Below are 14,673 nucleotides of genomic sequence, written 5' to 3'. Positions count from 1 at the left end.
TGAGCCTCATATCTTCCCTCCTATGGCACTGAAGTGATCTAGAGGTATTTGACCTGAAAGAGGTCACTGGTAGTGTGTGTGAGTGAGTATCCACACATGTGCTGGTTACATGCAAGTGAGGAAACACCTTCTAACCTTCTAGAAGGTGATCTGAATTGCTTCTCTCCCACAGAGAATTTTAAGGTAGGAGAAGATGCTTTTTATCTAATCATTCTCAATGTGTGTGTACTTTTCTGCCACCATTCCTAGTCTTCTGGCAGAAACAGGGAGATAATAGCACTCAATGTCATTTATCTTAATGTTTTCAAGGCTCTATAGGAGATGTGAAATATGGGATTGAAGACCTTACAAAAGATCTTTGTTTCTTCTCATAGAAATGTATCAAGGTGGATTTTTGATGAGCTAAAGGAGACCCAGAGGAAGGGTAGTTCAGGGTTTTAGTGTGGAGGGGAAAACATACATCAAACTGAGCTCCCACATTTGAGAATTTGCTCTTTATTCTCCTCCCCCCTCCCCCCATATCCATTATTGGAATGACAAGGAAAAGATCTTATTTTGTACAGATAAACTTGCAGCTCTAACATGAAATGATGACTTTTAATAAACCCAACTTATGAGGTCCAGCCAGCTTGGTGGTGGTGGGTTGGACCACTCTTTCTCACCTATTGCCCTTTTGGGACTGTATATCTTTTCTGAGTAACAAGAATGTAGGTAGGCTGATTTAGGAAACCAAAAGTGAAAAAGGTCTCCAAGTTCATCAAACTAAGCCACTCATTTTGCAGACATGGGAACTAGAATATAAAGAGGGATACAGTGACACACCAAGGTCACTAGCATTAGAATAGAATGGAAGCACTCCTTCCTCCCAGCAACCATCGTATATATTTGTCCTATTGCATGCATGCTATTGCACTTGAAATACTATTTCCCTGACATCCTCCAACCTCCATTCTAATGATAGTAGGGAGAGAATTTCTTGAGGGAAAGTTCTTTGTCTATTATTCTGAATGTCGTGGCCTAGAATAGTGATTACTTGGATCCCAATAAATACAGATTGACAAAATGAAAGTCAACCCCTGCAGCAATCCTTCCTTGATTACCCAGGCTGGATTCATTTATTTTTTATTCATTAATTCAAAATATTTATTTAGTGCCTCCTGTTTCATCTACTGTAGTAAATCATAGGGATACGGAAGACAGACACGTACTTGCCCTCCCAAAAATGTTAATCACAACACTTACCACCCATTTTGATAACTATAGTTTGTGTTTGTCTTCCTTTAGACTTCAGATTTCATGAGAGCAAGATATGTGTCTTGTCTATCATTGACTGTAGTGCCTGCCACAATATCCAGTTTATGATAGCATTCAAGTTTTAAAAAGTAAGCACTGCTCATTTTAGTATCTTTTCCAACATAACTTGGTGAAGAAGAAAAATTTTCGGTATTTTCCACACTCTGGGATGTTTTCAGGACAATAACAACAGCTACTGCACACCATTTTGAGCATCTGCTGTATAACACTCTGCTTCGTGTTTTATACTATCTCATCTTTAATGCAAAATTACAGACTCGCCATTCTTAGAAGAGAACAGAGTTTCTAATTGGATAAATGACCTTCCCAAAGTCACCAGGCTTCTAAGTGGCAGGACTAGGACTTGAGCCCCCATCTTTCTCACTGCAAAGCCTAAGACATTCCCACTACGCCATGTGCATTTCTAAGGTAGGCAAAGCTGAGAGAAAATCTTCTCCATTTTTCAAAACAAGAAACATAAATATTTCAACTTCTATAGTAGCCATGGATGCTATAAAGTAAGCAAAAGACAGATCCTGTTAAGCAGCGATTATCCAATAATCAGAGTAAGATATATTGACCTATTACTTGAATTTAGAATGGTCAGATTATAATGATCGTGGTACTAATATAAAGTCTGAAATGTAAGGAAGGAATTTTCCTGAGAAAAAGAGCAGTTCTGCCTTTACATATCACTTGTCTTTTTTTTAGGAATTACAAATCAAAGTGAATGAACTAATTTCAAATTTTAAATACAGTCATAAAATTGTTGATCCTTGCTAAGCTTTCAGTAATTGAACATAATTAAAAATATTGGGATTAAGGGAGTACATTTTCCTAATTGTTAGAATCCAAATTTTATTTATAATTATCTGACCCTATGATCACATATCCCTTAGTCACAAAAGGGATACCTGCATAACTAAACTCATCTTATTTCTTGAAACAACTTCAAAAGTTTAAAATTTTAGATCCAGCTGCTTGATAGTATCTGATCTAATTCTGAGTATTTCATTGGTAAAACAGTTACAGTACCAAGAAGGATGGTGGTCCATCTACTTTTAATTCCAGTATGGAGTGATCAGTGTAGATTTTAGCTGTGGAAGATCCTTGGCTAGAGTTACAAATGGATTTGTGGGGAAAAAAAGGCTTTTTGGTATCCTATGTGTAATGATTGCCGCTAGAAATTTACCAAGATTTATTGAATCATGACAATAAATGGGGCCTAGATGATATTAATAGCTAACATTTATTAAGAGTTTTCTATGTGCCAGGAAGTGTGATGATTACTCTTCATGGATTTAGTTCATTCCTTCCAACAACGCTGTGAGGTGACCACAATTAACTGGCAAGCTGGAGGAATAAGGATTTAACCCATATATTCTTCTCCAGAAGTTCACATGTCTAAATACAATGCTACCCTGATCACATGGAACTACTTCTTCATTTTGTAAACAAACAAACAACAACAACAACAAAACCCCCCAGAGACCAAAAGGCATTAAATGTCAAATTCAGGGTCATGGGTCTATAGAGTTTACACTAGCTCCCAGTCCAACTGTTTCCCAGTTTAGTGCAGTTTTCACTCTCTCTACTTGTGTCATTGAAGGACTAAACTGAATTTGCACATTCTTACAAAAACTTCTTCTGGTCCTTCTCCCCTATCTAAAGTAACTAAATGGCACTTACCTGTGCTAGACTGAACAATCCCAGAGTCTACTGTTTGTCCAAGAAGATCGTACTGGTTTAGGCGTGACCCATCTTCTGCTACAACCACTGAGCGTGCTGGCTCTCTGGTCCACTCATAAACAACTTCCGCTCTCGTGTAAGCATCTAAAAGGAAAGAATGGAAGATGGTCCATGTGTTTTGCCACTTTGCTTCTCCTAGTTAGTTGGTGTGTTCTATCAGTTTCATATTTTCTAACACATGGTTCCAGAGGTCAGCCTAGGAAAGGAGAGCCCATATCCCTTAGTTTAGGAAAACTGAGACACATTTTCCTGATTCATTCAGTTATCTGTTCACTCATAACAAATGGTATTTAAGCATCTACAAAGGACTAAGTACTTTGCTGAGGATACAGCAGTGAACATAACAAACACCTGATCTTGTGGAACATGCATTGCAGTAGTGGGGACAAAAGCAGAGAAGCTAATGAATACATAATTCAGGTAGTGTTAAATGCAGTAAAGCCATATACAACAGATATGAGAATAGAGAATGAAGGGGATGGGGCCTATTCTAGGTAAGGGACTCAAAGAGGTTCACTGAGGAAATGATATTTATACAAATACATGACAGAAATGTGAGAGGGAGCCATGTAAGTCTTGGGGAAGAGTACGCTGGATAGATGAGCTAACAAGTTTCTTCCTCCAGGGCAGGTAAAAGCTTGACATATTTAACGAAGAACAAGAAGACCAATGTGGCCAGAATGAAGAGTTGAAATGAGGTTAGAGGCAGTAGCCTGGGTCCAGATTATATCAGGCCAGGGGAAGGTCATGATAAATGTGATAACACTGGAAATTTTACTAAGCATCCTTTTTTTTTTTAACATCTTTATTGGAATATAATTGCTTTACAATGGTGTGTTAGTTTCTGCTTTATAACAAAGTGAATCAGCTATACATATACATATATCCCCATATCTCCTCCCTCTTGCGTTTCCCTCCCACCCTCCCTATCCCACCCCTCTAGGTGGTCACAAAGCACCGAGCTGATCTCCCTGTGCTATGTGGCTGCTTCCCACTAGCTCTCGATTTTACATTTGGTAGTGTATATATGTCCATGCCACTCTCTCGCTTCGTCCCAGCTTACCCTTCCCCCTCCCCATGTCCTCAAGTCCATTCTCTACATCTGCATCTTTATTCCTGTCCTGCCCCTAGGTTCTTCAGAACCATTTTTTTTTTGATTCCATATATATGTGTTAGCATACGGTATTTGTTGGTTTCTCTTTCTGACTTCACTCTGTATGACAGACTCTAGGTCCATCCACCTCACTACAAATAACTCAATTTCGTTTCTTTTTATGGCTGAGTAATATTCCATTGTATATATGTGCCACATCTTCTTTATCCATTCATCTGTCGATGGATACTTAGGTTGCTTCGATGTCCTGGCTACTGTAAATAGTGTTGCAAAGAACACTGTGGTACATGACTCTTTTTGAATTATGGTTTTCTCAGGGTATATGCCCAGGAGTGGGATTGCTGGGTCATATGGTAGTTCTATTTTTAGTTTTTTAAGGAACTTCCATACTGTTCTCCGTAGTGGCTGTATCAATTTACATTCCCACCAACAGTGCAAGAGGGTTCCCTTTTCTCCACACCCTCTCCAGCATTTATTGTTTGTAGATTTTTAGTTGATGGCCATTCTGACTGGTGTGAGGTGATACCTCCATTTTTAAAGAAAGTGTGATTTTACTTTCTTTTTAATTAATTATCCTTCTCATAGATATTTGCTATCATGATGATGAGGAAGAGGAGGAGGAGGAGTACCATATAGCTCTTTCCACTTCTCAATCATTCTTATTTGTCATGTAACACTTTAACCTAGTCATCCTCCTATAGGAGAGGTTAGGTCATAATCCTGATCTTTAATTCAGGAAGGTTAGAAGAGGAGATGTACAGAGTGAGAGAGACAGAGAAGGAGAAAGAGAAGGAATTCCATAGCTTTTCTGATCTCTAGTCACAGAACACCCATGTCATTTAGGTTGTAATGATGGTACCTATTCTCCTCTGTTTAGATGTAGAGAGAGAAACATGGAAGGGATGTCGCATCAGCAAAAACAATTTCCAGGGCTTCTGAGTGGGAGATATGATAGCAAAAGTTAGCCCTATGGTGAAAGCTTTACCCCTTGGCCAACTTCTCCATTAGGGACAGTAGGCTCCGTACCTGGGGCCTACAATGCTTTTAGGAGGCACAGACATGTTTCACTTTCTTTTAAAATCAGAAGGAAAAATGAATATAATCCAACTTTTTATTAACATCATCATAAAATATAAAAATTTAAAAGAGAAAATAAAAATTAAAATACATTTTTAATATATATGTTTGGAGGAACGGCCCTCAAAGGCAAACATGCCTGTGGCTCAGAAGTCATAATGAGTCCCTGCTCAACACAACCCTCACCCCATGGTAACCTGGCTTGGGTACTTTGTCCAAATCTGTATTTGTCCAAGCTACAATACTATGAGATGTAAAATAATGGTGGCCTTTTCACACAAACATCAGGCTGCCTAAAACCAGATGTGAGCCCGTGCCCCTCATTCTCTGAACCACATTCTCTTTAGAGTGACCACTTGTTTCTGGGTGATTGATGCAGAAAAATGTAGCTAGTATTCCCCAGATTTTATGTGGGTATCCTGTCTGCTCCAGCATCATTCCTGAACCAACTTACAGTCAGATAGCTTTTTCAACAAATTTTTTCAGAAGTTTGAGAGAATATACTAGGAATTAATTTAGTGGTTATGGCTTCTTTCAGAAACATGTAAGAGTGACAGTGGATAATTTTAGAGTTTATCGTCATTGCCTTTTTTATGTTATTAATTGTGGTGGTCCTCAATGAAATTTTTTTAACTGCAGTAATCTTTTATTAATTTATTTTCAGCTTTATTGAGGTATAATTAACAAAACTGTAAGATATTTAAAGTATACAACGTGAGGATTTATTATACATATACATTGTGAAAGGATTTCTCCCACTGACTTAACACAACTCATTGACTTAAAAAAAAAACAAACAAACAAAACTAAGCATTTCAGAATTGTATATAGTGGCATGACTGCATTTGTTAGGAGGGTCTAAAACTTTATTTATTAAAAAAGAAAATCCCTTTGGAGAGGCCAGAGCACACATTTGAAAAGAACCATATCACTTAAAATTTGTAGGTACCTATATTCAGTAAAATGTTTTTCTGGTCATGATAAACCCTTGTTTGTCAAGTGGAAGGGTCTTACCAAAGAGGACATACTGGGTTTATGGTGACCTGGAATCACTGAATGTTAATGTGGAAGAACTTTTAGAGTCACATAGTTTATTTCATTTTACAAGTGGCAAGCTGGGGCACAGGTACATTAAATGACTTGTTTAAGGGTGCATAGTTACTTAGTGGGAAAACCAAGATAAGAACATAGAATGCCATTCATTCTATTCCACTGCTGTTAGTAAGAATTTTCTAGGCAAAGACTCTCTAATATATGCTCAAAAGCCAAGCAAAGATAACTGGTGGTCATGTAACTATTGATGAAACCAATTCTAGATCTTGTGTCATTTCATAACAAATTAGAATTCTTGCCACTTTATCACACTGTCATTAGCAACAGTGCCTGGACCCTATCTTTTATACCTTGTCATGTGTTGCCAATGGGCTGCTAATTTACTTGTAGAGGGAAAAGAAAAATGTGTTACCATCGATTTCTCATTTAATATAATTCAGTGTCTCATTTCTTGCAATTTCTTAGAAACTCCATTGTGTATGAAATCTACTATAAATATGCTATTGTTGTGAAGGTAGAGATTACTCATTGTTTACATCTCTATTTATCCCTTTTTCCTTGTTTATAAGACACTGCTTGATAATCAGTCAGGAAATGATCATTTATTAAATCCTGACTACATCTAGCACTTGCCTAGATCTTATTGTCAGAATATAATCTGAATCTCTTCTTCTAGAATCAAAGCCTTATTTTGTAAATTCCTCAGAAAGCAGTTAAAAGATGTCAGCTGCCTTATGCATACTGTGTTTGAGTTATCTGGCCTTATACAGAGGGTGTTATCCCTAACAAGCAGAAAGTATAACATAGCACTGACAATCAGAATCTAATGGCGAGTGGTAAGGAAAACATCTGCTTTTCCAGGTTTGGTTCTTATCAACATATGGATGAAGTTGCTTCCGTACCTCATAAACATTTATTACATAGTGCTTTACTAAATTATTGCAAAATCATCATGCTTATGTTTTCCTTATTCTCTCTGATACTGTGGCAAGGTGTTTGCTTTAAAAGTTGGGTCAAAGCATTTTTATCTCACTTTTGCCTCAGTTTCTTTATCTCTGAAATACACTAGTTAGGCCACGTTTGAGAAATGACTGTACAATAAATGGACCACTGCTGCATCTTCCCATGCCACTGGCAGGCAACAGTAATTCGCCATGGTGTTCCCTTCCACTGAGCATGTGCCTTCTGAGCCTGTCCTTCAATATTAAGTCTTTGATGTTGAGGTTTCATTCCCCACAGTCCTTAAACCCTCTTTTCTGAGGCCATCATTTCTGAGGCTTAAACACTGAAGGGGCATTTAAAACCTGATTATTATCATCTTTATCCATTCAATAAATATTTATTGAGTGCCTACATTGTATTAGGCTCTGTGCTAGGAAATGTAGAACAAAATAGATTCTGCTGTCATGGAGTTTACAGTCTCCAGACAATAACACTGTTAACAAAACTAATAATTATTTCTGTGATAAATAGTATAAAATAAATGTGTATTGTGATCAAGAAGACTGATGGGAGCACCTACAATTTTGATAAGGGCTTCAAGGAAGGCCCTCGGAACCGATATTTATGCTGAGATGTAGGGGATAAATAAAACCAGGCACGGGGAATTCCCTGGCGGTCCAGTGGTTAGGACTCGGCACTTTCAGTGCCGAGGGCCAGGGTTCAATCCCTGGTTGGGGAACTAAGATCCCACAAGCTGCGAGGCATGGCCAAAAAAATAAATAAATAAAAATCCTATATTTAAAAAATAAAACCAGCTCTGCTAAGAACCAAGGGGAGAGTAACCCAGGCAGAGAAAAGAGCATGTGCAAAGGCTCTGAGGTGGAAAACAGCTTACATGTTTTTCTTTAAATTTCAGTTTTCTTATATGAGACATTATTTGTTTTCTCCTCACTGTCCATTTTCTTCAGGAAGACAATGTGCCTAGTTAAAAATATTTTTCCCCAGCCTCCTTTGCAGTTAGCATTGGTCATGTGACACAACTTTAATTAATAAGATGTGAGAAGATACCTGTTAGGATTTTAGGGAAAGATTTTACTTTTTTGACACAGGCACTACTCTTTTCTTCTTTTCCCACTATTCCTCTTCATCTTGAAAGCAGAGGCAATGGCTGGAGTTGCAACAAACATTCTGTCATCAGGAAGAACTTCTAAGGACATCTTAAGACAGCATCCTTGTTAAGATGCTGAACTAACCAGCAATTAACCGTCACTTACCTTCATATATCTTATATAAAAATATAAACTCCTCTTTTTTAAGCTATACTCACTGCTTAAAAGTGAGTGAGCTAACTAATATACTAAACATAAAATTAATTGTCTAAAACAAGATATTTTTGAAGCCAAAAGGAGGCACTATTAGTTATACCAAGATTTTAGGCATGAATCAGTACTGTTTCAGGCAAACTATGATGTATGATATCCCTAACTATAAGATTATTTTGTGGATTAGATGAGCTGATGCATATACAAATATTTAGTACACTGCCTGGCATACAAGTAACACATAATACATAATATTATTGTTAAAAATGGAACTGGTAATCAGAAAAAAAATAATAGTTCATGGCATAGAACATACGTTAAATTGGGGGAAAAAAATGGAGAGGAGGGAGTTATCATCAAAGGCCTGTTTAGCTGACATTTTTAAAAGTAGTTTACCCTTGGGTTTCAGTATAGAATGAGATTTATAAATAGAGAAAGTTGTCTTTCCATGACTAGCGCTGCTAGGGACCCGAAGGCCCTTTGCTATTTTCTTTGCTTGCTGCCTTCCTACACTACCACTATTTTTCTTCTGTGAATCATACCTTCACCAAAATAGTTGCTCAGATTGCGTGTCTAGTGAGAACAGAAAGCTGGTTAGGTTAGTCCAGAGGTTGACTCAGTCCTTATACGTAACTCCCCTGCAGGAAACCAGGAATACATTATTCCTCCTCACTTTATGCATGCACAGTAATCAAAAGCAGAAAAGTAGAGGAAGACAAGAGAACCTAACTCTGCTGACCACTGTTCTCTGGGCTCCTCTAACGTGTGTGCCTGCATATTTTCAAGTAGCAGAAACCCTGGAAGTTATCATAAAGGTGATTTCTAAGATAGCTTCAAAAGCATTAATATATACATGAACTTCATGAGATACTCAAATATATCTAGAACTGTTTTAAGACAATAATTAGAGTAAATTCTTTTCTAGCATCATCTTTGGGTGTAGGCTTCATTATTAAGAAAACCTAATTATTGTCCTTTGCCACCTACCAATATTTCCATTTGATCAACAAGTCAAATTATTCTTAAGAACAAACAAATGTCAGTAATGATATAAAATAAACACAGTGATCTCCATTTATTGGAAAGAAGATATTATCTATGAGGTATAAGCATTCATACTCCATTTGGTTTTTTATGAATACTACTTGAACAAAAATAGAATTTTTCCACTAAATAGTTAAATCCATTCTTTCTAGTTCAACAGATAGGGAATAACCCCTTCCTAAAAAAAATATTAAAAAGTGAAGTAAAAGATTATTACTTATAGAAAGCACTTGCAGTAAATCACTGTTTAAACTTTCTTGATGTTCTTTATCTGTCTCTTGAACATTCATAACTAACTGGAGGTTTCTTGCTTAAAGACATGCCTCTCATAAAAATAAAAATAAAATAAATTTACTCACAGCTCCCAAATTTTAGTGGGCAAGCATGGGCATCCATAGGGAAATCCTCCAAATGCATTGGACATTCAGCTCTCACCGTCAGCCTTATCGATTAAGGGAAATATGGGATACAGACAAAAGTCCTATAGATTAGATACTTTCTGATAAATACAAGTGGGATGTTATTAACTATAGCAAATATATTAAGAAAGCAGGAGAGACAAACACAAATGGCAATGCTATACCGAGCTGTTAATAATCAAACGATCTAAAAAGAATTATTGGACTTCCCTGGTGGTGCAGTGGTTAAGAATCCACCTGCCAATGCAGGGGATATGGGTTCGAGCCCTGGTCCGGGAAGATCCCACATGCCGCGGAGCAACTAAGCCCGTGCACCACAAGTACTGAGCCTGCGCTCTAGAGCCCACGAGCCACACCTACGGAGCCCATGAGCCACGACTACTGAAGCCCGCGCACCTAGAGCCCATGCTCTGCAACAAAGACAAGCCACCACAATGAGAAGCCTCAGCACCACAATGAAGAGTAGACCCCGCTCACCGCGACAAGAGAAAGCCTGTGCGCAGCAACGAAGACCCAATGCAGCCAAAAATAAATAAATAAATTTTTAAAAATAAAATAAAAAATAAAAAGAATTATTTACAACAATGACTGGATTCTATCCATTTTTTGGTCTGTTTTGAGAAAATAGGTGACACCTGATTTCGTATGATGGGCAAGCATTGCCCAAGTTTTCCAAAATAGGCATCATCAACTAATCCACCTACCAGAGCAAATCCTTTGAGAATAAAATGGGATGTAAGCAAATAAATACTTGCAATAATACTAATTCACCCTTGGTTGAGAAGACATGGATAACAAGGAAGAGAGGCAAATTTCTCCATTCCTAAGTGCATCTCTCCCCACCTCCTTCCCTAATATAGCACCAAATGCATAAGACAGCAAAGGAGTAGGTAAGGGAGGAACTGTCCTCAGGTTCTGTGAAGCTGACATTCGCTTAAAGTCTCTTTTATAAGTGATTTCACTATATTCCAACCATTTAGTTTTACCTACAAATCTACTGCCTAATTGAAGCCAGGACTCTGCTGAGCTTCTTTTTAGTCCCTATGTTATGGGAATGGGAATGTGAATTCTATTTATGTTTTAAAAAGGGTAGTCAAGAAAGGAATTCACTGGAATATATTTGATCTCATTTGGTGGAACTATGGAGAATTTACACCCAAATTCCTCACATAATTTTCAGAAAATATATTTACCCATACTATTAAGTAACTCTAATGTGGCAAGATGGCTTTATAACAAAATCATGAAGTGATTACAATATTAATTAAAGTAAATATGAAATGTGTAAATTAATGATTAAACTCATATACTTAAGTCAAACTATTCAGGGAAGTGGTAACACATTAGCAAAGGTGATGAGAAATGTAGGAGAAGGGGGATATAGGTTAGTTACTGATGAAGAATATTACATATATCAGGAACTATTAACTGATAAACTTTTCAGTATACACAAATCCCTCCTTAGATAATTACCAGCTGGCAGGAAGGACACTAGATTTAGGCTCAAAAACAAGTGTAGGTTATTTTACAAGGGGAGAATATTTCAAATTTCAAATATAAATAAATCCTGCTTAGATGATCTGGAACGTTCTCAACACATCTGTCCACTGATCCTCTGCTTTCTCTCTTTCCTGGATTTTTCATTCTTTCAGTCCTATTACACTTTTACTAGTTGAGTCCAACATCTATCTAAAGTGGCCCTTAAAGCAGTTTTTCTTTCATTTGGGTATAAAAAGCTAGGAATTCTGGCAGCTTTCTCCAAAGTCAAAATATCACTCTACTCCCACTCGAAACACAATCCACCAAGTCTGGGGGTTGCCTTCATTACCTTTTCATAACAAAGGAATAATTGGATGGTCTAAATTACCAAATGCTGGCCAGATCTACAAAAACAACATTCCAACAAGTCATCTGGATATGAAAAAACTGCTCTTCAGAATGAGTCCTACATAATTTTTTTTAATATTTATTTTATTTATTTATTTTATATTTTGGCCGTGTCAGGTCTTAGCTGTGGTACACAGGATCTTCGTTGCGGCATGTGGGATCTTTCGCTGCGGTCCGTGGGCTTCTCTCTAGTTGCGGCGTGCGGGCTCTGTAGTTTGCGACACACAGGCTCTCTAGCTGAGGTGCGCGAGCTCAGTAGTTGTGGCGCACGGGTTTAGTTGCCCTGCAGCATGTGGGATGTTAGTTCTCCGACCAGGGATCGAACCCATGTCCGCTGCATTGGAAGGCGGATTCTCTACCACTGGACCACCAGGGAAGTCCCAAGTCGTGGATAATTCTTAATTTCTCATAAATTAGGAATATTTTTAAACAACTTTTTTTCTAAAAATATTCAAACCTTTATTCAATTCATGTTTCTTTCATTCATCCATAAATGAATGATTGGTATCCAGATTCTGGGCTTACAGTAATCTCAAAATGGGGGAAATGTTTATGGAGCAAAAATATATATGTAGTCTTCAACTTAAGCAAAATTAAGAATATTTATATTCTCAGTCTAGTTAACATCATTGTGAATTAATATACTTCCTCAAAATGTATACTTCCACATGAATTTATGTTTAAAAATTTTGAACTTTTTCTATGTTCTGGGTTTTTTCTCCTTTTTAAATAGAAACATTTTCAGATATATACCATGAGATAGCTTCTAGAAATTTAATCTAGACCTTACTGGAATGCAGGAATCCACGAGGTTAATAGTAGGGAGAAGTTCCTCTATTGAATTAGAACATATTGGAGAGATATATATATATATATATATATATTGCATTACTTATACGTTGTAAACATTTTTTTTCATTTTGTCTAATCATTTTACTTAACACTTTAATACTTGCATAATATTTCAGCCAGTTTAGTTTTCATAGTAGAGTAATTATTAAAGTTGAAAACCAGGGAAAACAGGAAACCAGATGCTCTACAATGGCCCATCAGCTTGATGATTGCCTACACATGGCAGAGAAGGTCTAGAAAATTCACGAATGGAAGCACAGTCATCCTTACCTCATGGTGTACAACAAGGTCCCATCCTCCGTGATCCGTAGGAGCTTGTTGGGCATGGTCATGTTGTGTGCCACTGATTTCTTTCCATTGTGGAAAAAGGTATCCGGAGTCCAGATTTTACTTGCCATTAGGTTATTTAACCGGAGTACCGTCATGGGTCCTTTAAATTTTAACCTTTCATCCTTCCAGCTTTGACGGAAGAATACATCTATTGTATATTCCTAGGTAATTTTGGAAAATGGCAAAGAGTTCACGGTGCTGTATTTTGCAATGCAAATGGCTTACACAGACGATGCATAATTTTTGCAACTTTAGAAGCAAAATTTTGACCTAGATGATGTTCCTAGAAGTAAACTTCTGGGGGCCTGTACATAATGGTATCAGGTGAATCGTTGGTTGACATAATCACTTTAAACATATCTAAATGCCTGAATTACTTTTTGGTGAGAAAACTTCTGCTGAGTACCTCCTCAGACATGTGAAAGGAAACTAGCACCCTATTCCCACCACCACCTCCACCACATCAGTACTCGAAGAGATAAAATATATTGCAAGTGAAAACAAAACTCATGTTACAGATTATTACATACAGGAAAATGTTTAAGTTAGGCAATTGTAGTTATAAAAATAAAGCATTTGTGGGGGCCCTCTCACAGTCTGAAAACCCCACACCCAGTCCCAAGACATCCATGGTGCTAATGTGGATGTGATAATCCCATCTTCTTTTTGGCTAAGTGAACATTTTTTTCCACAAATAATGTATATAGATTTTCAATTCTACACAGTGAAGAAGATTATGAAAATAAGAAATTGTTTCACTGGTAATTTGCATACTTTCCAAGAAAAAAAGAAAAGAATGCAGAATACGCGGGTGTGTGTGAGTGTGTGTTTGTGAGTATATATATATATATATATGTGTGTGTGTATGAGACACAGGAGAAATGTGTGAAGCTCATCATCATTCACAGCCAGGGAATCTATTTATTTGAATAAGCACAGCATTCCTCATGGCAAGACCCAGAGACAAACATCTGCTAATCTGAAAACAAGCAATGTGATTTACCAGCTCCTAAAATTGAAAGGGGTAATAATATCCATCTTCCTTGCAGGACTTGCTACACTGACACTAAAATTGGAAGTCAGTGGTTTGAAATAAAGATTACCACATTCTCCATTAATCTTAGAATGCTCCAAACTGGAAGGAAGACTAACTTGAAAACATCATGCTCCGTTTTCTTAATCCCCTGAACCCTGATGCATCAGAAAGCTGTTTTTTAAAATCTTTTATACACATCGTCTTTAGCACATGCACAATAGTGTCTGTGTTCAGACTTTTTGTGCACGAATTTTACTACCTGTCTCTTTCCCAGGGTTAATGCAAGTTTGGGTAAAGACTGAATGAAGATTTTCAAAGCACACATTTGACATTGATGAGCCGTTACTGATCAGGTAACTAAGAATTATTATTGGTTAGTCTGTAATGTACCAGGCGTAGTGGTAATTGCAATTGAGATAGAAACAAAAAAGTGTAACAGGACACCAGTCTATCTTTGCAGGCAAGAGAAGTTACTTTGTTTGTTTCTTCTGTCTGGAAGTGTCAGATGAGAGGCACTGGGATACCTGGCACAGGAATTTACTTAGAAACATTTAT

General features: G+C 37.3%; 1 protein-coding gene across 2 annotated transcripts in view; it reads right to left on the bottom strand.

The window, feature by feature from the left end:
* The window catches only part of GABRA1 (gamma-aminobutyric acid type A receptor subunit alpha1), a 63,414-nt gene that overhangs the window by 20,443 nt on the left and 28,298 nt on the right, over positions 1–14,673 (bottom strand). For both annotated transcript variants that reach the window (XM_082378772.1, XM_082378773.1), the window contains exons 6-8: positions 13,023–13,243; positions 9,954–10,036; positions 2,983–3,126 (exon numbers count right to left, since the gene is read on the bottom strand). In XM_082378772.1, the coding sequence (XP_082234898.1) occupies positions 2,983–3,126; positions 9,954–10,036; positions 13,023–13,243 (448 nt within the window). The remainder of the gene's footprint in view (positions 1–2,982; positions 3,127–9,953; positions 10,037–13,022; positions 13,244–14,673) is intronic.

This window comes from Balaenoptera borealis (assembly GCF_965194805.1).
Source record: "Balaenoptera borealis genome assembly, chromosome: 2".
NCBI classification, from domain to species: Eukaryota; Metazoa; Chordata; class Mammalia; order Artiodactyla; family Balaenopteridae; genus Balaenoptera; species Balaenoptera borealis.
Note: the sequence above shows the minus strand (reverse complement) of the source record. Positions and strands in the feature narration are given on the sequence as shown.